Genomic DNA, 24923 nt, shown 5'->3' with positions numbered 1-24923 from the left:
AATAGAGAGTCTTATAACGTAATATGGTTGAGAAACTGTGGGTTTGATAGGCTTCTTTACTGCAGGACTTCTCAGAGCCTTTAATGAACTACTGTGCATTATGAATTTCTGAGAGGGGCATGGGCAGCAATTCTCAAATATTTTGATCAAAGAGCTCTCCTTTCACAGAGCCTCTCATGGAACCAGTGTTCCAGGGAACCCCCTTTGAGAAATGCTGCTGCCCATTTGGCATAAACCACAGCAGTCTTTCATGCAACAAATGTTTATGAAGCACCAACTATATGCAGAAAACCATTGTTAGGTCCAGAGACAGGGATGCAACTACAAATAGCTAAAAAGACCTAAATGCCTTCAATCCATGGCAGAGGGTGGGAGGGCTCGTAAGAACAAATCTATAAGAAATCAGATGAGGGCACTAACCTGTCCAGCTGAAGGACTTGGCAAGGCAAGAAGGAGGATCAGACTTCTTTTAGGGAAGGATCCAGTTTGGATCTGCAGAAGGCCCTTCCCAGTAGAGGGAATAATATGAAACAGGGATTCCCAGGGGATGCTAACGGCACTGTCAGTGGCTCTGCTTGGCTAGTGAGTGGAGTCTGGTAAGGAGAGTGGTGAGTGACTAAGAGCAAATAGAGCCTGTAGAGGGTGAAAGTCAGGTGAAGTCAGGCAGGAGGCCATGAGGAAACACTGGAAGTTGTATGCAAGGTAGGGGCATGGGTACACTTTGGGAAGTCTGGTCTTTGAGAAACAAGTGGAGGGCCTGAAAGAGAAAGAGGCTGGGAAAGGAGAAGAGCTGCTCCTGGGCATGGCGGCACTGCCCACGCCCCTGGCTCTCACCTGCATCCTGTTCATGGCTTCTCGGAGCTGGTCAAGCTGGTGGGCTGAGCTGAGAGCTTCCAGGCGGATGTCAGTCAGCTTCATCTCCTTGTCTCTCAGCTCATTGCGGAGCTGCATGACGGTCTCAGCTTCACTATCCATGCATTCCGAAATGCTAGGGAAAGAAGGATGCTACTGATGAAAGCAGCTCTGAGTATATCTTCTTGTTCCCCACTGACCAATGATGATCCATGCCAACCATCAGGTTTGTTCAGCAGCAGCCACGTATAACCAGCTGCCCGGCGTGTCCTTCCTTCCACTTGCCAAAAAGAAGAAGAAGAAACTTTCTAAAGATATGGGTAGAGGGAGCTGGTCTGTTTCCTAGCCCACTCCTCTAAAAGCATCCAGGGACAACAGCCTTCTTTAGCTCCCCTTTCTTCTCCTCAGCACTTCTTAACAGGTTTACAGCAAGGAAAAGAAACACCGTAGGGCAGTTAGAGACCAGAGATGATGCAGCAAGGAAAATCCAAACTTTTACATGAAAACTTTGCATCAGTTTGGCTAGTAATCATCCTTTCTCAGCTTTACGCCAGATCAAGGTGATCATGGGATGCTGTTTAGTCCCCTTTTCTGCAAAAAATGCAGGGCTACTTCTATGCTGGACTCCTATACTTGATTACTTAGATTTGCTCTTCGGTCAGACACCTACCTGACAGGTCAGCATAAAGTAGAAGATCATAAAAGTCATGAGGAATTACAATATTAAAAACGATAATTCTATTTTTTTAAAAAAGCAGTTCAATTAATTTTAAAGAATCTGGAGTGAGGGATGATCCAGAATAGAAAGTTCTAATATTTCTTGGATGGAAAACAGAAAAAAAAACACCAAAGTTCAAAAAGTTCTAAAGCTGAAGATAATTTTCTATGGAAGAGATGGTCTCTACATAAAAGACCATACAGGCTTGCTTTCAAACACCCAAATGCTGGATTTGGAGCCAAGAAAAAAAAAACTGACCTGAAAAAGTGGTTGAGGGTGTGGAAATTTTAATTGCCAAGGGAAAACCATTTATGAAATGTTAAAATAGACAAAATTGTATTTCAGGGGCGGAAAGGATTAGAAGAAAAATTTAACTCCTAAATAACCAAATCTTTCTATTGCTATCTCTTGACCTGTTCTGAACTGTCTTACTTGATAAATAAAAAGAGCTTCTATTTTTAATAATTGTCAGTCTCCAAGAAAGCCACTCAGCTTCAAAATCAGAAACCCCCAATGTATGAACTTTCTGAAAATATCATCATTATTCTTGTTTCACACTTACAAGATCATCAGATTTGGGCCTAAAAGGGTTATAGAGACAGAAATGAATTTAGAATTTGGGTCATCCTTTCTTTCTCATTTCTGTGCTTTGAATAGCCTCTGGTTTGTAAGGTTTAACCACACAGCCAAGCTGTTTCAGTTTGGGAACTTTGCTGGGGGAATGTGTGAAAACTGGTTCTTTCTTGAGAAGACCATGATTTCCTAGTTTACAGGAAGTATGACGCCTGAACAAAATTCCATCGTGACACATCAGTCTTGGCCCAGCCATGCCCTGCTCAGCTCTTGAAGGCTCCAATTCATTGCAGAGAACAGTCTGCTCTGGTTCACACCATGGTAAACTGGTCTGCCCAGTGCTCTGGGGCCAGGTGTTCTGCCTCTTGCTCCCAGGATACATCAAGTGGGTTCCTTCACAAAGCTCAGCCAGTGACTTTACAAAGGGATGCAAACTAAAATGAAGAAAGTGTGCATTTGGAGTAACTGTACAAGGTCCTCCTGTGCGCTTTTAAAACGGGCCAGCTCTTGGAAGCAAAGTACGAGGCCACAGAAGAAGGATGACACAGAGATGATGTTGGAAAAAAATTATTTCACAGCACCTCAGCTAAGTTTTAGCCTTTCTGTCTATGGACTGAGACAAAGCCTGCCTCCCCTTCAGTTCTTGTCTCGCTCGAGTTTTGCCATGACACGATAGTTGTACTGCATTCCACCCTCTGCTTGGACCTGGCTCCCTGAAGGGCCGAGATTCTTTTCTGTTCACTCTCAGTGCCAGACTGCTTTGCCCAATACATAATAGGTGCTCAGCAAATGCTTCATGAATGCAGGAACAAACTGTGCTAGCCACCTGAAGCATATTATTTCTTTAATAAACCACCTCCACGAAGAAGTACTATAATTATCTCTGTTTTACAATTGGAAGACGAAGGCACAGGAAGATCAACATGCCCAAGGTCACAGTATTTAAAAGTGATGGAATCAGGAAAGCCCGTGAGATCTGCTTACCTCCAAAGCCCATGCTCCCCAGCTATACCGAGTGGGCTCTCAATAAATGCCTGTCCACTTTAGGAACCAATTACTAAAACAACTCAATGTATATTTTTCTACTCAGTCTCTACTACTTTATTCCAGCACAAAGCAGGGCTGGCAGCATACCTAATTTTAAATGCCTAGAGTGTGGGAAATCACTGCCTTCCCACAGCTGCCATTTCTTTCGCCCACAGGGTTGGAAGTTTTCTAAGCCCCAGCTCCTCTGCCTTTGGTTTCTTCTTTGAACTCCCTCTCACATCTAGATTTGCACATTCTTACAAACCCTTCAAGGTTGGAAATAAGCATTTGTTCTCTGCCCACCCTTTGGAAAACTAGACCAAAACAAACATCTTCAGTATCCACGGATGCTATGGAATGTAAGGAAAGGGCTGGGGAGTCCACCCCGCCCAATCCCTATGGGGAAAGTGGTTTGGAAGGAGAGGTCACGCTCACAGTCCCTGGGAGTCCTACACAGACAGCAGAGCATCGTCTTCCCTCTCTCCTCATTCTACTTGGCTGCCAAGAGGCATTTGGCCCAGCTATTGCTTCCTATCTCTAGGGTTTCCTCCCACCTCCCTGGCTGCTCCCACTTTTCTCTTCTTGAACTTTACATATCAGAGCATCGAGAGCTCAGTCCTTCGCTCTGCTCTTCTCCATCTCCCTTCAACCCAGTCTTAAATACCACCTATGAACTCAGATCTCCCAAGTCTGTACCTCTAAGAACTCCATCCAGGCATCTCTCTTTGAGAATCTACTTAGCAGCTGCCCAAAGAAATCTACTGGGCATCTCAAACGTAACATGGCCAAACCAGAGGTTCCCATCCTCCACTTACTCCCATCCCAGAAACAATGTCTCTATGTTAGCAGGTACTCAACGTGCAAATGTAGGAATACCCAGGGATTATTATGTACTTTCCCTTACACACCACATCTGATCCCTCACCGTGCAAGCTATCGACTTTTCTTCCACAATATATCCTAAATCCATCCAGAACCCCCTGTTACCATCAGTCACTCACTCATTTCACCAGACATTTGAGTGCTGGCAAAACTGGCAAAGCTTATTCTCATTCAGCTTACATTGTAGATTGGGGCCAGGGAAGTGCAAAGAACAAATAAACAAGGAGAATCTATAGGTCAGGCGGTGATATGTGCAATGTAGAGAAACAAATCAAGGGAATGAGGATGACAGGGAGTGCTGGCTGGCAGTGGGGGGTGTTATTTTACACAAGCTGGTTGGGCAAGGCCTTACTGATAAGACAACGCTGAGCAGAGACCTGAAGGAAGTGGATGTCTGGGGGAACAGTGTACCAGGCAGAGGGCATGGCAAGGTCAAAGGCCTCAAGGTGGGAAGAGTGACCGGAGTATTCAAATATCAGGCAGGTCAGAGTGGCTGGCATGGCGTGGGTGAGGTGGAGAGTGGGATCCAACCCTTACATCACCTCCTTTCTTCCACTCTTGCTCCCTTACATTCCTTATCCACAGGACAAAGAGGCTGATCTTTAGGAAACAATGATTCAAATTATCTTATGTTTCTGCTTAACACTCTGCAGTGTCTTCTATCACACTCTGCAGATCCAACTCTACTTTGGCTTCAAAGCCTTATACGATCAGGCCCTGCCTAACCCTGTGAACCTGCCTCCCACCCCCACTTCCCCCTGTCCATCCTGTGGCAGTCACGCTGACCATCCCTCCATCTCTCAGACTCACCACGCTCGTTTCCACCTCAGCCTCTTCATTCTATCTGGTTAGGATGCCTGCCCTGATCACTGTGACACTGGGGTGGCAGAGGCTGACATGTCCCCCAGAACCCATTTCTTTTTCCTCCCAGGCACACGGAGTTCACTTCTTTCCTTGCAGGTGGTATAGGCTTGAGTCCTGGTCCGTGCACTGGGAGAAGAGGCCACGTCTGCCTCCTCCAGGGCTGGCCCATAAAACCTTCATGCAGGATTCTCCCCACTCCTTCCTTCTCCTGGACACAGAACACTCAGCACAGGAGTTCGGTGCCTCCATCATGACACAGCAGCACCCCTGCTGCCTAGAGATCTCGGCGCTGGGTTTGGAGTGAATCAGAAATAAGCCACTGAGCTTTGGCACCGTGTTTGTTACAGCGGCTAAGGTTACTGACCAGAACCAACACAGCGGCTTCTCCCTATTATGCAGATCTCAGCCGAATGTCACTTCCTTGGAAGGGCCTTTCCTGGCAGCCCCATCTAAACTGAAGCTGCTACCCAGGTACTCTGTATTCTAACATGCTATTTTAATTCACTGCATTAACTCTTAGCACTATCTGATTTTTCAAGCCTATTCAGGGACTTAGTTAACATCTGTCTCCACCCTGGAATGTTGGGTCCGCCAGAGCAGGAACTTATCTTTCTTGTCCACTGTGGTAACCAAAGCCGAGAAGGGTTCTTGGCACAGAGTGGAAGCTCAGAAGTTGAATAAACTGTACTGTGTCATGTCTCCACTAGCCTCTAACCTCCCTAGGGGAGGGGGATCTGGTTCACATCCTCTGTGGTTTCTCTTCTGAACATCGAGAGCAGTGCCCTGCTCTCACAGGTTTTGCCAGATAAAAATTTTAAAGTCGAGAAACAAAGAATAGACAATGAGTTCCTTTTGTTCCTTGCCAGGAAACAACTGAATCGGGGCGCTTAGGGATGGATGGCAGCATGTGTTAAGAGTCACAGGCAACTTATCCTTTACTTACTCCTTAGGCACCCTGAAGATCAAACAGGACACACACTGACAGCCACTTGTCTAACCCTTCACTCAAGAAAACACACAGCACCATGCCAGGCACTGCAGGGCACAGTGAAGTCCAGTCTTTCGGTGCTCCTCTTCCTTCCCTCCACTCAGAATTTTACCCTTGCTGAGGCTGCTCTCTTACTAGGGTGCTCCTTAGGTAAAATGGAGCCAGTGACTGGGCCTGCCTCGGTCCTGGGCTTTGTGTCTTGCCTTCTACTTCCTCTTTGGTGTACTAGAGAAACTGGCCTCTGGATAGGCCAACTCTCTTGCCTGTACTTCCTGCACCCATCTGGCAGGTTACTTGGACAGAGCCTGGGACACCTGGGCAGGCTGCCATCTTCAGCTGCCTGGCTGGGTTAGTGGACTCAGGGATGGCTCCATGCACCTGGCCTTCTGAGACTGGAGGAAGACGGGACGAGAAGAAAGGGGCCCTCGGTATATCTAATTTAGCTCTTACAGGAATCCACTCATGTGGATGTCATCAACCCTGTTTTTACACATGAGGAAACTGAGTTTCATATAACCAACGTATTCTCTTTTCTAACCCTAGCTTATTGGCTACAGGGCCCTTCTCTTCCCAGATACTGTCTCATATCACTGATACCTCTCCTTGCAGACTGCTTGTTTCCTGGTTCTTCTTGTTCATTCTTGGCCTCCTATACCATAGTCTCAAATGGAATTCCACCCACTGAAGCCTCTGCTGGTCCCTACAGCTGAACCTCTTTGGACAGGGCAGGGCAGGGCAGGGCAGCCTTCCTTAGTGCTGTAGGAGTCAGCTCTGCTATCTTCTGAGCTGATACTCAGGGCCCTACCCATCCCTGATGGTGGACCTTGCCTCTAGTGTCTGGTCCTTAATGTCTTGGAAAGGGCACATGGATCATTCTCTATGGATGGATGGTGGACAATCAGGGCAGACTATGGGAGGTTGGCTGGGGTGAGAGCAGATGACTTGTCTCCTCTATGTAAATGGTAGCCAAAGGGGATAGTACTTAGACTAATGCCATATGAGAAACAGGTGACTCACTTAACAGTACTGCTGTGTGCCTGAAGAGATCTGTACAAACTGACTCATTTTAAATTTACTAGGGGAGTTCACAGTGATGAATCATTTTACAAAATGAATGTCTCTGTTTCTTAAACTTCCAATTTCTAAATCCTGACCTCAGAGAAATAGTCAACATCAAATGCTGACTAAAGAATAAGAGTATGACCTCTCCAGGTATCACTCAAATGACCCAGAATCTCATTTCCCTCTCACGTCAGGATGATTCTAGCTGTTCTGTGTCCATTTATGTTGTTTGTTCCTTAGGATATGATAAGCAGACAATCATTATCCCAATTTAACATGTAAAGAAATGGAAAGAAAGAGAGGTTAAACAACTTTCTCAAGGCCAGGGAGCTAATTATCGACACAGCTGGAACTAAACATAAGTTTCTTTTCTCTTTCAACCTCAGAAGTCCTAAAACATTGAAAGAATATGCACAGTCTTATTAAAGCAAGACATAAAGGGTTCCCACGGAACAGAGATAACATAAAGGCCTCCTATCCATTCCCGCCTGAGAAGGGTCTCAGGGGCCAAAGCTGTTGTCTGGCCAGGGTTACCCCAACAGACTTACAGAGAGTTGGAGTGAGAATTCCTCAGCAGTGGGGTGGAACCTGTGGAACCATTGTGTGGCAACTTTGGTGAGGAAGGCAAAGAAGAATCTGTCATCTCCTCAATGTCTGAATGAGAGGACGCCGACTTGGGGGATTTCTTCTTTCCAAACGCTTGCTTGAAGGAGCTGCGTAACTGAATATACAAGACTGTCAGCCTGACAGGGGCTGCAACCACTGCTTAGGCCTTGGCAAAACAGAGACATGCAAACAAAAGAGCAATTAATTCCCCTGTGTTTTCCATCCACAGTGAAAAAGGTTCCCAACAGCTCTCTTAAATCAGTGCAATAAGGGAAGAGTTATCGGGTGTTGCAGCTCGAAGGACCGGACCTGTGGGTAACATTCCATGCCTACTCTTGGTTCCAGACTAGATGCCAACAGCAAAACAGAGCCTGGCTCAGCAGATGGATGTCCGCAAGGTGAGGTTACACACAGCAACAAAGCAAGATGCTCAGACATGGTGACGGATGCGGATGAGGTTAGTCATATCAATGGATGGGTTAGCTTGGTATCTGATATTAAAATTGGTCGTGCTTACCTCATTGACCTGCCAGAGAAAACGCAAGCAAAAAATGGGGAAGGGGAAGGAAAAAAGACAATTTTTAACAGAGAAAGCCAGTGACAGGGAAAGCTTTGGACTTTTTAAAGCACGACATGGCTAATAAACACCACACACAGAAGAGGTATCCATTGGAACATGAATCTTAAAAAGCACTGGGGCTTCTTCCACTATGAAAGGAAAGACTAGTGTGGGAGTCCCCTACAATCTGAGTTCTCCTTTCCTTCTTCCTGTGCTTCTCTCCCTGTCTTCTTGCCTCTTATCAGTCAGCTCTCTAGGCTTTAATTTCTTTTTTCAGCATGGTTTTTTTTTCCTTCAGCAATGGTATCTCCACTGCTATACTGATTTCAAAAAGCTATTTAGCTCTCTGACATATCTACTTAGGAGTTCCTGCTGTCCTTGTATATAAAGAAGATAATATAATAAGCAGAGAATTAGCCATCTCATTTATTACTCAAAAAATGTAGTTATTTTTACGACATATATTAACTACATTGGGAAAAAGGAACTGGTACATCACAAATTCCCCAAATCATGAGATGGATCTGAAAATTTTAATGAGAACATAAAGAATTAAAGTGAAATATCTTCCCCCCAAACTGTGATAAGTATATGTTTTACTAGGCCCCCCAAAATAGTGTTTCTTTTTGAATAAAGGTCTTTTAAAAGGTAATTTCCTTTTTCTAAAGTCCTTTTCCTTCTAAAATACTTTCTGGGCTTTTTTTTTCACCATTGAGAAGTTCAGAAAATGGGGCATTCTGCAAACTGATGAGTTTTTTTTCTCCCACTTATGTTTCACAAAAAAAAAAACAACAACTTCATGTCCAATCTATGGGTGATTCTAGATCCCGCTTTTCTTTCATTTCCTACTTTTAATCATATTTCCAGAGAGTAGTCACAGAAACAGAGGAACTGGTATGCAAGCCATCAATGCAAGCCCTTGCTTCCGCTTCTGGTAAAATGCCAAGTGGAACAAGAACTTTGGGGTTATCTGAGGATAACCTAAAACTCCTCTATTTCTCTGACAACCAAGAGTTATCTTAAAGCAAAATAAGTTTTATTCCTTCAATCAAAGAAAATGGATAATCACCATTGTTCAGACTCTTATTCTCTCTCATCACTTTGATAATCAAATCAGATCATATTTATCAACAGTACTCTTGAAACAGAAAAATAAACGAATCCTATATGTTAAGTCATAGCAAATGAGTTGATTAAAAGCCATTAGTAACTTAAAGAAAAAAATGTAATCAGAATGATGAGAGGAGCACATTGAATTGGACTTTAAGCTTGCCTTCAGTGCAAGTCATCAATAAGCAAAATGATTAAATCCTCAACTCCTCTGTCAGCAGACCTTGCCACCCATCCAAGATAACACAAAATGAGTGGGGAGTTTATGGAATGGATGAGGATGTTAAAGCTGCTATAAACACACAATTTTTTTCCATGAAGACAAAGGGGGTCCTTTGAACACTGGCTGACTTCTGATCAATTTGGAATATCCCTGCACTGAAGACAACGAATAGCAAAAATTAATCAGAGCTCCACAGCCCCAACAGCAGAACTAAAAAAATGGGGCATGCAGGGGGCAGGGATTTTCCCAGGAGAGTGGAAAAAACCATTTAAGACTCCACTACAAAGAAATTGAAGTAGTTTGTTGGGATCATAGAAACCTGGACAGCCATTGCAATGGAGACTGATTTCACTAAACTTGCCTGGTTAGAAGCACTCACTAACTTACAACATCTTTTTTTTTTTCTGGCATGGGCAGGTTCCAGGAATTGAACCCGGGTCTCTGGCATGGCAGACGAGAACTCTGCCACTGAGCCCCTGTGCCCACCCACATCTTAATCATGAAACTTTCACTTATATAACATGGTCAAAAGATTTTTTCAAAGGGATGGTAAGTTTGATGTCATCCTAGGTAATTATGTAAATAAACAGATAAAGGTTATGACTAACTATGGGACTGGTCATGGTTAACTATAGTAAACATAAAGAAATATTTCAGAACTAACTGAACTAAGAAGAAAGCACGTACGAGTATCTTTGCTCTATTCCCTAGAACTTTATAGTCAGCGTATGATGAGGAAGAAATGACACATATGAAATGAAAGATGATTATTTTACATAAAGCCTCATGAAACAGAAAGACCACAAGATGGTGGTTATCTTATAGATCTTAGTGTTCGGCTAAGCCCGACACTGACTTTAGTAAGACCTATCCCAGACCATTTCCTTGGCTCATTCCCAAAGGCCTACGTTCTGAAGTTAAGAGCTAGCTCGGGCTTTACCTGGGATTCTTCAGGAACACTGGTTCTGAGGTTGACTTTGTCAGTCAGTACCAAGGAGTCTCTGATGTACACTCACCCAGTTCTTCCTCTTCTTCTTCTTCGAGTCGCTCTCTATGTTACTGCCCACGCTGGAGTGGCTGGTGGCACTGTTGATGCTGGAGACGCTGTCGGACGAGTGCTGCCGGCGGATGCGGAGGTCTGCAGACTGGGAGGTACCATTTCCTGGAGACCCAAGGTAGGATATCAGCAGCTGCCAACTTTAGCCCACTCCTTTGTCCCAGAGAACGACCCTTAAACCTAAATCCACCCCCATGAGAGTCCTAGGTGTATGTCACTTAGATATCACCTTCTCTCCACAGCTGCTGGTTTTAAGATCCTTGGTCCGGTGGGTGATGTGTCCTCTTTGGTCAACTAAATGAGGTCTGTCTCTCCTTATATTCCAAAACAGGTATTGGGGAGGCTTAAAGATAATTTCCCTAATACCAGCTTTCTTAAGCTTTAGATAGGCACTAAGATGTGTTCTTGGATTGTGGCAATGGTCACCTTAGTTGTTAGCCCCTTTCGCCTTTGCTCCCTGTGCTCCTGCTGCACTAACCTTCTTTCAGCCCCTTGAAAATGCCAAGCCTATTTCACCTCAAGGCCTCATGCTATTTCCTCTGCCAGGAAGGCTCTCCCCTCCTCTACTCTGCCTGGCAAGTTTTTGCTAATTTCTATTATTTCAGTTCCATCACCACTTTTTCAGAGGCCTGATATAAACAATAATAGTGATTCTGGAAATAATATCGTCTGAAATAACAACGATCCCCCAAATAAAGCTTACAGACAGTTTTCTTCAAGAGTACAGAACTGTACCTAGAGCCTGTCTTTCAGAGCACTTAGAGGCAGACAGACCTCAGTTCTAACTTCACCTCTGCTGCTTCCAATTCTATGACCTTGGGCAAGCCAGCAACTGATCTCTGAAAGTTAGTGTTCCCATCAGTAAAATGAGGAGAGGACCACTATCATTCTCATAGGTTGTTGTTGAAAGAAAATGAGATAATTCATTAAATAATCAAAACACAGCATGGTGCTTGGAACACGGTAAGTGCTCAATACATGTCAGCTATCACTGTATTTTCCATTCTTATTATTGTTGATCTTGTTACCATATGAAGTATTTCACCCACACACCCATTTTTTTTTTATCCCAAATAAGAGTGAAGATACACAAGGACAAAGCAATTAATTTAGAAATGTCTTCCCGGACAAATAAGAGATGAACCCATTGCAGTTTATCCTCTGTCAATATGAGAACACCAAAACACTAGTGAAGGGCTGTGAAACAGTTTGACACTCTGTCATTGGAAATGTATTTTCTTCCATCTTTGAGGAACATAAGAGAAGAGGATGAGCCAGAATTGCCATCTTAAAAGAGGTCAGAAAAAAACATATTAAAAGTGTTTGCCTCCCAATACTAGTCTGACTGAGTGGGAGGAGTTGGAACACATTCTCTAGGGTGGGATTGCATCACACGTTGGGAAAAGGTTCCTAAGAGCAGTCAAGTCATTTGTCTGAAGGCTGTCTCTGTTCCTTTACCTTTGCAGGTGAGCTCTGGTGTGTTAATTACTCCATTAATGGCAGCCTGGGCAGCTGCATTTTGTTTCTTTAGCAGCTCAATGGTTTTTCTTAACTCATTCAGTTCTGAATCCTGAGGAACAGAAAGAAATATTGGTTGTCCTAAAATCATGCTGTACAGAGTTCAGATGAAATACAACTGAGTTTCAACAGGAGAGGATAAGCAATGAAGGAGCTCAACAAAATCTGTCTTATACATTAAGTTGGATCAATTTCCAATGGACATGAATGAGGGCACAAAAAAAACAGAAATATGCTGACGAGATCTGTTGTCGAACAAGTTCCAGCTGCTTAATCTAAGTCATGTCTTCACTCAAGAGACCTATTCCTTATGATCTAATTACAACAGTTCGAGAAGTACACAAAAATCTATAGAATAAAATCTGAAAAAAAAAAAAAAGAATAACATTTTTAGGTTTATTGTTTACTCCAAGCAGAGAAAAAAAACTCATCCTTTCTGCCTTGCCTTCTGCTCAGCCGTCATGGTCAAACTCTGGAGCCTGATCGTCATGTTTCCAAGGCTCTGTTCAAAGGCTGCCACGAGGTGGGCCTGGAAGGGAAAGACACAGCCACAGGTTATATTACCTTGCAAGGTAAGAGTGTCAAAAGGTGCTGAATCCCAAAGACGGAAATCCTGATTGGGGCCACTTGATCCATCCCCTGACTATGTCTTTAGCCTCCTCTTGAATCCTTCATCACTCTTTGGAGCCAGTTACTCTTGTCTTTCACTTTTTAAAACACCCTCTGCTCCTTCCCATCTCAAAGCTTCTGCACATGCTTCCCCTCTCCCTGGGATGCTCTTTCTCCACCCTCTCCCTGCAAACTAATTTTTACACATCCTCCTCCTCAAGAGATCTCAGCTCATGCCTTTATAACACTCCCAAATTGGGTTTGTTCTCTCATATTCATTCACGCAAGCACACTGTACTTCGTGTTAGGTGCTCTGTGGCTCACAGATAAAAATACATGAAGTCTTGTAATTGTTGACTTTTGTCTGCCTCCTCCACTACACTTCTGAACAACCTTTGATTTACCAAGCATCAAGCTCAGGGTAGAGACTCATGTTGAGCATGTCTGAAGACTTAACAAAGTGTCTGGCATATTTTGCTTATTATAATCCTGGTTAATAAAAAGTCACTGAAAGACCCATCTGCTACCTCCTTGGAGAAGCCTTTCCCAATTCCCCCAGGGAGTTATGACTTTCCCCTGGGTTCCCCTGCACTTTTTATACCACTGTTAGAACACAACAGCAGATGAGCCACGCTTACATATACTACTAAGAAAGAAAAAAAATGCTGCCAATTATATTAAAAGATGCATCCACTTTCCAGAGATGTTAAAGTGTGGAAAACAATATGAATCTTAAGAGAATTGAGAAATATGGTGTTTTCTTGCCTGCACCCTTCTCTGCAATCCTCCTCTTCAAGGGCAACATGCCCTTTGTTCCCTGGCACTAATCCTTCTATCTGGGACACAGAGTGACAAGTGAAATGTTATTTGGTTGAATGAGGATCCCGATAATAGGGTTAAAACCAAGGAAAAAAGAATGGATGCTTTAACCAGGCATGCTAAGGAATTTCCAGCAATCAGATTAAGAGACCTATTTGTCAGCCAGGATATTCAAACTCCTCAACTTCGTTTGTACACGTGGGATAGTGGTGTGTCCCCCAGTTAGAGGCATTTGGGCAGCAGAGGAGGCAGGCTAGTAGACATACTTTGATGAAGGGTAAGACCATGTCTGCCTTGCTCATCCCTACATTCCCAGTGCTGGCATAAAGCAGTCACTCAATAATTGTGTGTTGAATAAGGAAGTGAAGGATCGAGAAGAAAAGCACTCAGAGAAAAAGGAACAGGATTTAGAGTTAGATGTCTATAGTTCTAGGCCTTGCTCCTTTTTTTTTCAATTTATTTTTTTTTTTTGCATGGGCAGGCACTGGGAATCGAACCCAGGTCTCCGGCATGGCAGGCGAGAACTCTGCCTGCGGAGCCACTGTGGCCCGCCCTAGGCCTTGCTCCTTTGATTCCAATAATTCTGATCCAAGTCAACTTATTCTTTTGGACTCAATTTCTTCATCTATAAAGTGGGAACAATACACTATTTTCCTCCCAGGATCACTGTGAGCATCAAACGAAAAAGATCTGTGAACTGTTATGGAATTGCAAAACACAGGAATGAAAGGGCACTGTGGGGAAAGGAAGAGAGTCAGGAATGAGAACGTGACAAAACAAATGTGAGAGGAGATAGCTTACCTGAGAATCCAGGTGCAGGGAGACTGAGACAGGGTTCTAGGGGAGGGCTGGGTGGACACACAGATGCCATGGGAGGGATGGAAGGAGGACCAAGAGGTTCCTCAGGAGTGTCAGGAAATGCAAGATTTGATCATGTATAAAATTCTAGAGGAAAAGCCGATCGATGTGCAGAGTGAAGATGAGAAGGGAGGATAACAGCAGGATGGGAAAGCAGCCTTTGCCCTAGGCTATGAGGAGGGTCACTGGATGATTTCAGTTTCAGGAGGAAAGATTTGAGGAGGGAAGCTGAGACCTCTGTTATTAGACTTCATCAAACAGCCACAGTTGAGGACAAGGTATCTCTAGGATCAGTATTGATTCTTTTTTTCCCAACAACCACAGGAGTTGGCAGACAGCCAGGGGTACTTGTCATAGATATGTTTGGTAGAGTAGCTAGTTTCTTTCTGAAAATACTCCCTTTCTATACTAAAAATAGAGAAAACACCTCTGCATTTTCAAAGAGATGGGCCATAGTTTGGCTTGGAGAATGTGTCAAAAGCAACGCCAATCAAAGACCATTACACAGTGGACAAAGGAAACGGGTCAGGATGTGGACTTCTAAAGGAACACCTGCTAACTGGTGCTTAAAGGCTATGACAACGTTAAGCTTCAATGACTGATTTTACATTTATTTCAGTTCCATGCTTTGACTGACACCATGATACTACCTGGGCATCCATATTTCCTATATAGTTAAAAACAAAAACAAAAACCTGACCTCTTGAAGTCTATTATTGAGAAAGTGTTTTTGTAGGCTCAAAAAGAAACTGCGTTTGCCCTGAAGTACCAGCTCATAGCAGAGGGTCTCACTTTGCTTGTTAACGAAAGGGCTGCTTTTGGATCATGAGCATTAACTATGAAACTACGGGCTGCTGAAGCCATTCCGAGCCATAGTCACAGCTACACAACAGCCTTCTCATCCGTCACCATTCTCACATTCCCAGGGAAAACAAACACGAGTGGTAGAAAAACTCCCAGAGAAGGTGGCTTTGAGTAGCTCGTCTTAGAAAAACAAACACAGCTTGGCCTGTGAGAAAGATGGCAGACAATAAAACACGTTAGCACTGCCTGTGGTGTGGGGTAAGACTAAATATTTACTTTAAAACAATAGTGGATTCAGTGGCGTTTGTGCAGAGCAAAACACACTCTTGGAGTAATCTAAAGGCTCTCACTCAGAGCCTTTTGGAACAGAGAGTAGAGCTCCAAATGCCCAGTGTAAGGTCCCTTGTAGCAGCACGGGGTAATTAGAGAAATTAACCCAAGATATATGAAAAGCAAACTATAATTTGTTGATTAGTAAAGGGAGGCAACAATTAACAGCTGTGATTCTTATGTGGATACCTCAGAATTACTTGGGGTGGAGGTGGGGTGCTGGTGTCAAACTCCATATGTTTGGGTCATACCCAGGAGACCCTGCCTCAGTGGGTATGGGGTTGGTTCTGGATTCTACATACACATCTGGCTACCCAGATGAAGCATCTGCCCACTGCTGTTTTTTCAGATAGGAATTAGGCCTCAAAATTCAGCTCTCCCATCAATTTCTGTTTTTTGTTTTGTTTTTTTTTTTTTTGCACGAGTACCCACCAGGAATCAAACCTGGGTCTCCGGTATAATTTCTGTTTTTTTGGTACTCTTACTGATGGGGAAAAAGAGGTAAAGAAAATAAAGAAGAATTACAAAGATACACAGGGCCCAATATGTCAGGGTTTTGAATAGAACCAAAGATTCTCCAAAATGTTAGAGGGCTTGGGAAACTGAATAATAATGGTGACAGGAGCCACCAGTTACTGCGCTTGCAACTAAAGCCAACACTATGCTAGGCACCTTATGTGCAGTCTTTAAAGAGAAATGGTTTCCTTGAGTATACTCAAGCTCAAACCAGGAATTACTTGCACAAAAACTCCAAATAAATGATAATTATAGATACTGACTCGGTTTCCTGGTCAAAAAAAGACAACCTTTTACATTTGTCTCCATTTTACCAGAGCTGTGAGGTTAGGCAGGTTGCTCTCTGACAGCGGTTCACACACATGTATCTGTGGAGTCTCAGGCTAGATAATGCACTCAGGGGCACCCCGCACACTCCATCTCGGGCACTTCTTTTGAGCTTCATCCTCACCAAGTCACAGCTCTGCAGCGGGGCCACCTTAGAGACCAGGGCTGGTGGGAAAGGAGACTCCCTGCCACCACTCTGACCTCTCTACTCCTGTCTCCACATCACATCATTGCACTGCCTAGAACTCCCTGACAGGTCTCCACTAGATTCTGGGAAAGTCTAAATTCAGCCTAAAAACACTCCATGATCTGACCCCTTTCCTTCTTTGATGTTTCCTTCCCCCTCCACCACACTGCCTCGCCCCAACATCCAAGTTACAGATTCTAATTATATCAAGGGACTTGTCGTTTCCAGATGCACCAAGATCTTTCTCCTTGGGCCTTTGTACAAACTATCCTCTTTGATTATAAAGCTGCCCTTCCCACAGATCCTTCCCCTGTACAATACCATCAGACCGCCACTCAAATGTCACCTCCTCCAGGAAGTCTTTTCTGAGGCCCCCTCAATGACCAAAACCGAGTTAGATGCTCTCCCAATATAGTCCCACAACCTCCTCCCTTTTGCACTATCATAGCAGTTAACGTGTTCTAGCAAAACTGTTTGCTTTGTCTTTCTGCTGCACCAGAGCCCAAAAGAAAAGATGGCACTGACTGTGCTAGCTTTGCTGTTGAACACACAGAGCCTGGGGCATAGTTGGCATTCAAACAGTGGCTGAATTGAATGCTGGTGGGCAGTGCCTCCTGAACATGTCATTGTGTATATTATAATTACAGAGCAACTGCCTATTAATTCTGGATCCCTGGGTTTCTTCTTTTTAAAATCAAAATGTTCAGAAAGGGGAAGTGAAGGGAAATTTAACATCTTACTGAAGACTTAAAATATACCAGGTACACTAATCGCAGGACAACCCCATTTTACAGATGGGCAAATTCAGGCTTAGAGATTAAATTATCTTGTACAAAGTCAGAGATCCAGTAAAAATCAGAGCTGAGATTCACACCCAACGTTCTAAAGCTATATTCTTTCTGTGACCCAGTGCTGCGCTTCTACGATGTCCAGAGCCAGGAAGTCTTGAGAAAATGCTCTGAAAGCAGCACCGGCTTCGGACCCATGGTTACAGGCCTTGTATCTGCACTCACATTTGCTGTCAGCTGGGTGGTCAAAGCCGAAACCTTTTCTTGGGAGGCATCCAGCTCCCGCCTCAGTTTGCGAATCTGAAGATGACAACAGACAGAGTTACTTGCTTTGGGGCCCGATTCCAGGTTGAATTGGGTAAAAACATGCTAATAGTAAAAGAGAAAATCCATCCAGCAAACTATTCCTTACCTCTGACTGGCATTTTTCTTCTGGCTGTAAAGAAAACATAAGGGAAATTAGACCAGTTGAAGAACAGAAGAAATGTAGCCCATCCTACAGGGCTCACCGTATTTGGGCACTTAGGGCAGGTTTAAAAATGTATTCGTTTTTTTCTCTGGCATATTTCTTTGGATAAATTGGTTCAATTAATTTGACCAATTAGAAAGGTCTAAATATATAAAGCATTTTATTTTAAGAAATTAGGAAGAATTAGAACATCTCCAACTATCTTGGCTGTGAGGAGCCACAATGCCCACCACGTGGTGGGAAAGAGAGGGCAAGGGATTAATGAGAACGTGTGTGATAGGGAGGGGATGAGCCGGGACAGGGTTGCCAAATTTAGTAAATAAACATGTAGGATTCCTAGTTAAATTGGAATACTTTTTCCTTTTTTTTTTAAGTATAAGTAAACCCCATGCAATGTTGGCGAGACACTTATGCTGAAAAACTGTCGATGATCTGAGTTTCAACTTTCACAGGGTGCTCGGTATTTTATCTAGCAACTCAACCTGCAGGTGGCAGGGAGATGACTCAGGTTCATTCTGCCCCATTTTATCCCTTCCATCCATCCCCCTGGGAGGCTGCAGCAGGAGCAGCCTCAGGGCAGAAATGTCCCTAAAGTGAGGGTGGCTGGGAGCTTCCAGCAGTGAACCTGGTGACGCTGCCTATTTTGAGGATAAATGTGGCTCTCACCTTCCTGCCAGGCCACCTCAAGTCCCCCAGCTACCTGTGTCCCTAGGGAGTAAGAGCAAAGCCTGGAGTCACACTTGCTTGCAGAGCCTGCCATGCTGGACCCTGCAGTGACACAGATACCTGCCAGCTCGAGCCGACAAGATGACCTCTTTCCTCCCTTAGCGGGAACCTGCATGGGTGGGGGAACCTTCTGTCAAGGCCCATAAGAGAACAAACCACATCCCTTCCTGGAAGTGTTGGGAGTGTTCCTGCTCTTCTCTCCTCCCCTACCACCCATACCTCACTGGAGGAGTGAGCTGGGAACCACGTAGGTAAGAACAAATCAGGAAGCACCCTATCTTGTCCTTGGTCCTCGATGCGTGTCCTCACCCTATTTTTCTAGTCATAAACCCATTGTTTTCTAAAATGAGCACCTGACTCTGGTGCCCACTCCCCTGCTAGTTCCAAATACAGAAAGGTTCAATATATTAGGACTTGCAGACCCCAACCCCATCAGCTGGGGCAAGTGGGTGGCTGCTTCTTCTCTGACCTCCCTTTGCTCTCTGTTCCCCACTGCCTTCACTCCCAATCCTACCCAAGATCCTCTTTCTCTAGGACAGCTCCTAACAACAGCAACTATTTTTAGATACACTGGGGCCAAATCGTTTTATCCTTGCAGTAACCCTATAGAGTAGGTTTGCTTATATTACTTCTGAGGCTCAGAGAACTTAGGCACCATGCCTAAAGTCACACAGCTGGACAATTTCCTCATTAAACAAATGCCTTCAGATGGTTGGGAGAGAACTGGCAAGGATTCACTCTTTGCTCCCAGGTAATATTTATTCATCCCTTTCCGTTTGTCCATCCTTCTGTTCATCCGTTCCACCCTCCCTCCGTTCAATATTTACTGTTTTCCTACTATGTGCCAATCACTGTTTAAAAAATTTCAGATATGATTGTGTCTAAGACTAAGTCTCAAACCTCCTTGTGCTTAAATTCTGGTAATAAAAACTAGTATATTTTAAGCACTTACCATGTGCCAGAGACAGCTCCAAGCATTTACCATTATTCATAAATAAATAATGATTGAAATCAGTATTTACTCAAGGTACTAATCTGTTTTGCAGATGAGGAAATTGAGGCACAATGAGGTTAACACACCATGGTCTCAGCTGGTAAGTGGTGGAGCTGGAATTGGATCCAAGGCAGTCTGGCTCCAGAACCTATAATCTTAACCGGCACTTACTCCCGCCCTTTCACTACAGTCACATCTTTGTGGAGAATTTCCAGAAATAAGGGCCCTGACTTTTGAGTCTGATCCAAAGGTGAAAAGTTAACGGTGAGACTGTCACAGCTTTCTAACATTTGGGAGGCTAACGGTAGCCACTTTGTAGGCTGAATTACGCACACAACTGGCCCTGCTTCCAAACATTTTCATCAACAGGCCCTAACCTTCCCACACCTCTGTCGCTGTCCATCCTATGTGCACTCATCTCTGCGGCTGGGCCCTTGTTCTCAACAGTAACCTGGAGAAATCACATGCTTTGCATCTTGCCTCCAGCTGCCGCTGCTTGTGTCTGTTCATCTGAAGCTACTGGCCTCTCCCGTTCAGGAGTTTTCCTGGGAGCTCACATACTGCTCCCTTACCAACGAAGGAAGGCAGACTGATGCCAGATGTGGCCTCTTAGATATTCTATACTCCGAGAGCTGGCCATGACTTCTCCATGACAACTGTTTAATGTCAGATCACCTTTTCTTTCATTTATAATTAAAATTGCAGGTAAAATACAGGCAAAATGAGCATTTCTGAATATTCAAGAATTACAGTGAGTTTAGAGAAAGAATCTACCACCATCCAACTCAGCTATTCAGCAGGCTCCTTGGTCTAGGTCTGTGGCAACTTAAGAGATCCTAAAGGTCTTTTTAGACATCAAATAAGAATCAGTTTGTTCAGGTTAACACTTACAAAGGTGCCTAAGCATTCTCTTCAGAATTTCATCATCACCAAGTTGCTAATATCAGATCAGTTCTTGGTGGTTGCAGAATCTAGCCAGATTTGCCATTATTACTTGGAATTAATTTGAAAATATTCAAATGTTAGACTATTTTTAAAAAGTCTGCCAAAAAAAAGGACCTATATTCTCAGAGAAGAAAAACAGAACAATGAGGTGATTTGCTCAAAGTCATACAATAAGGGGAAACTAAGATTAGACCTCCGATCTCAGGCTATCCAGATAAACATGGAATTAAAAATTATTATTAGTTCCTTTTAGTTTTTTGATTTATATCAATTCAGAAAGGATGACTTCAACTTTCATGAAAACACTAGCTCCGTGTCCACACACCCAGAATAACAGCTATTGGAACAGGGGTCTCTCACCTGAAGACCTCCAGCACGAGGGGCATGTCCCAGGAATCCCACAGGATGGTTTCCTAGATCTGAACACTCATAGGTGCAGAAATTCCTGCACTTTCCCTCCAAGGCTGATGATGAAGACCAGCCTCCCATTTCTCACTCCTTGGAAAAGGGCCCACCCCTCTCTGTGTTGACCGGAAATGCCGGCAATGCCACTAGGAAAAGCATGGGGCTAGGGCACTAAAATACCTGTTATGGCTGCTGTGCCTCAACCCTGTGAAACTGCAGGGTTTGCCATCCCTCTGTGCCCTCTGGTGCCTTTGGCTTCCTCTTTCAGCAGCAGACTCCTCTCTCTACCTAAAACCACATCCTTAGGGCTTAGCCCAGAGTTGGCATATATATGATGCCAATAAATATTGTTGAATAAATGAATTTAGCTTTGAAAGTACCATCCCTGGCACTCATATCCCAGAGCTTCATTCTAGAAGAAAATACTTAGTTTATTTACTGGCTGACCACTGGAAAGCCTTTAAAATGAGAGCCAGGACTGATGAAGTTTCAGACAAGATGACCAGCTATGGAAAGAGGTATTCTGGAAGGTCAACGTGGGTTGGAACAGACTGACTCAGACCATGCCAACAGTTGCTGAAGTCTGATTGCTTGCTCTAGGCCTAAGAAAGAACAATCAGGCCTTGTTCTTTTTAACTTGCTTCTGGCATGGCCTCTTACTTACAAGGGGTCATATACCATTTGTCCCCCTTATGTAGCCCAGAAACCTAGCATTATCTAAAATTGAATTATCAAAACATCTTCTTCCACGGAATTAAGGGTTAAAGATTTTGATTCGTAGTAAGAGTGATTTTTTTTTCCTTTAAGATACATATTTAGAAGTTTATAAAAACTAAGTTTTATAAAAACTAAGCATCACTGAACAAATCCAGTACTGTATCTGACTGCATTTGACTTTTGTTCAATCTTTTCATTGATGATAGCTAACATTTATTATTGAGTGCTTTCTCTGTGCCATTAGCTCTGTGTTAACTGCTTTACATGTATTTTCTTATTTCATTCAAACCTATATTTTGAACATTTCCTCTATATTCTAAAAACTAGAAATTAGGAATAAAAACAGAAAACATCCTCATCCTCGAGGAATTTATATTAGAGTTAAATGTAATCCTCCTAACATTTAATCTTCATTACAACACCCTACGGTAGGAAGTGTTATTCTTTTTATTTACAGATAAAGCAACTGAGGCACACAAAGGATTAATAAATTGCTCGAAGCCTTTCTTTCCCAAATCTACCAGCAGGTGGCCAAGGCTTCTCATACATTCTAAGCAGTTATCACCCAAAGTACAAAGCCACTTAAATGAAGCAGCTGGTTCCTTATTTAGTGGCTGGCACATTATACTCAATAGCTGTGTGTGAATTTCAAATCTTGTTTCCTAATTAATTGACCCTCTTATAATGGAAATGCTCTCTAGAGGAAAAATACTGGTATCTGATTTTTGATGCACTGGATAAAGGACTTCCAGTCTTCATGATCTTAGCCACATGGTATTTCTTTATACTCACTGTAGAATAAATTGACGATGTGCTGGAAACCAAGGAGAGTGAGGATCCATGAACTATAAAAAAAAAAAAAAAAGGAAAGGTGAATTGCAATGGTAGTTGTTATGGAGCCAAAAAGACAAGGGAGGCAACCAGCATTACAGGACACTACCAGGCTTGAGACTATAACAGAACCTAATGTCCCCTAGACGTAATCATTCCTGGTTTATCGATAGATCAAATAAGGAATAATTTGCTAAGGAAGTCACTTTCCGATTACTGCATTTTTGACCCCATCATTCAAAACATTTTTTCTGACTATCAAAATAATATATGATCATTAAGGAAAAATTTTCAAGTACAGAGAAATATTAAGAAGCATATTCACCATCAAAACCTGCATGACTCCTAATTTCATTATCCAGAGGCAAACTATTACCATTTCAACATATTTTATTCTAGTCTTCTTTTGAATGTATTCCTTTAGGGTTGAGATTTTATATATCCTGCTAGCATCTGCTGCTTGCATATGGAAAAAAAAAATGAGCTGATTTATTTTGAACATAAGAGACTATTTGTAACGTAACTTTATTCTAGATGAATGTGTAAGCAGAAAACACCTCCACTGAAATATAGATTTATTATTTGATGAATCATGTCTACAAAAGCAACAAGCAGTCAGGTCTTCTTTTCTGTTTCTGACTGGTATTTTGTGACTCAAAACCATCCTTGTACCCTGCTTTGTGCCCCCGCCCACCCCCAGCCTGCAGAGATATTTTATTATTTGTCCTCATATAATTTCAAAACATGGTCTTTTCCAGCACTGGGTATTCTGGCTGCCTTTTCTCTTTTGGAAACCAGGCTCTTTAATAACATTTTCTTGGTAATCTTTCAGCAACTTGTTTGAAAGACAGATGCATTTCTGTAGAGACATCAAGGACCTTTTAATTGGGGACAATTTTCCTGGCCATGGGTGGAATGTCTTACCCCCATGCCATGTTGTAACCTGTGGTCTGGAAGTAGGAGGCTTAGGAGTTACTTTTCATGTGTACTAAACAGCTTCACTTACCACCCAAGAAGTAAACGCATCTTGGATCGACAGCTGGTTGGCAGAAGTACTTGCCAACAAGATGTTTAATGAACAACTTGGCCTAATGTTCAAGTGCCTCTCCACTGTCTTTCCAATAGACCTTTCCCCCAAGGTCTATAAGAAGGCTCTTATTGTTTGTCTTTATGTTCGTCATACTATGAGTCCTGCAATTCTCCCAAGCACGCCCTGCATGGTATTTTCCTGCCTCAGAGTCCGTGTCTACACAGTTTCCTTTGTTCAGGTGGGAAGTTTCTAATTTTTTCCTGCGGAATCTCTAGAACGGGCCCTCGTTTCCAGGGCCATCATTTGGATGGGCTTCCTCTCTCCTGTGAACCCACTGAGCTCCTGCTTTGCCATTCCAGCCCTCTTCTCTCTTAGCAGCCACCTGTTGACCTGAGGCTGCCTCTGTACTATCACTCACATATACCCTTCTTAGTGATGTCCTGAGTTTTAGAACCTTTTCTTCCATTATTTCTGCCTCTCTGACATATCCGACCCATGCCCCACAAAAGATCAGTTTAAGGTGTCAATGGCCAATAACGGCTTGCAATGTCATTATGTCCACACCTTAACAGAGGCTACTCATGCACCAGCCTGGTAGCCTGAGCTTCCAAAGAGGCAAGTTGCCTCAGGCCCATGACACAGACTCGAGAGGAGAGATAACCGTGGAGGCTGAGTTGGAGGAAGAGATGTGGGTAACCTGTAACTACCCTTCAATAACACTTGCATGAAGGCCCTGGCAGAGGCCAACTCCAGTGCCCTGTACAGGGCTGCTGCATGGACTTTGGCTGCTGTAGAACAGAAGACTTTTCTCCATCTCATAAACACAGACTTACACTGCCTTCAGTAACATCTCAGTGCCAGATTGGTGCTGCAGGAAGAGAAGTGCACATCTGGTAGGCTTCGGGAGAGGGTGGGGATGTAATTACTTTTCCCTGTAATTAACTCCTTTCACTTGTAAATAGCAATAGCAAAGCTGTAGTCCAAAGAAACAGACTCCTTGATTTCCAGAGTCAACTCAAAACTGAATGTGGCTTGGCGGAACCACTGCAGCTGGCCCTCCTTCATGTGAAGTGTACCAGGTCACAACCTGGGTTATGTAGCTTGGACAATAAAATACATTGGGAACTGCAAGACCAAAACAGCTAAAGCCTGCCATGCAATTTTCCTCCCTATGCCGGTAATTCCAAAAATTTTAAAGGAAACAGAGAACATCTAGGCCACCTCTGCCATTGAGGAATCTGAAACCTAGAAATGTTTAGTGACTCGCTTAAGCTCACACAGCAATTCAATAACAGAGGTCTGCTGGTCAGAAGTCTGGAGGCTATTCTGCCCCTTGAGTGACCAGGCTTACTGGTTTCTGGGTAGCATTTTTTCAAGCCTTTTGGTGTGTTTTAGAATGGTTTCCTAAGCTCTTTGGGCATCGGCATAAGCTAGAACTGGTGTTTAGGAAGAAGTTTCTGGTAGGAATGAAATCACTAGATAGAATGAAACAACTGGGCATATTCTAGGCAATAAAGCAATCAAACGCTT

The 24923-nt window shown here is 43.4% G+C and overlaps 1 protein-coding gene across 5 annotated transcripts in view; it reads right to left on the bottom strand.

Moving 5' to 3' along the window:
* Positions 1–24923, bottom strand: part of NAV2 (neuron navigator 2) — a 390205-nt gene that overhangs the window by 28732 nt on the left and 336550 nt on the right. For all 5 annotated transcript variants that reach the window (XM_077114211.1, XM_077114212.1, XM_077114213.1 and 2 more), the window contains 8 exons: positions 22325–22377; positions 17689–17712; positions 17502–17576; positions 12484–12567; positions 11979–12090; positions 10480–10625; positions 7514–7686; positions 835–988 (listed from right to left, as the gene is read on the bottom strand). In XM_077114211.1, the coding sequence (XP_076970326.1) occupies positions 835–988; positions 7514–7686; positions 10480–10625; positions 11979–12090; positions 12484–12567; positions 17502–17576; positions 17689–17712; positions 22325–22377 (821 nt within the window). The remainder of the gene's footprint in view (positions 1–834; positions 989–7513; positions 7687–10479; positions 10626–11978; positions 12091–12483; positions 12568–17501; positions 17577–17688; positions 17713–22324; positions 22378–24923) is intronic.

Source organism: Tamandua tetradactyla, chromosome 8 (genome assembly GCF_023851605.1).
Source record: "Tamandua tetradactyla isolate mTamTet1 chromosome 8, mTamTet1.pri, whole genome shotgun sequence".
Classification (NCBI taxonomy): Eukaryota; Metazoa; Chordata; class Mammalia; order Pilosa; family Myrmecophagidae; genus Tamandua; species Tamandua tetradactyla.
This window is presented reverse-complemented; position numbering and strand designations above follow the sequence as displayed.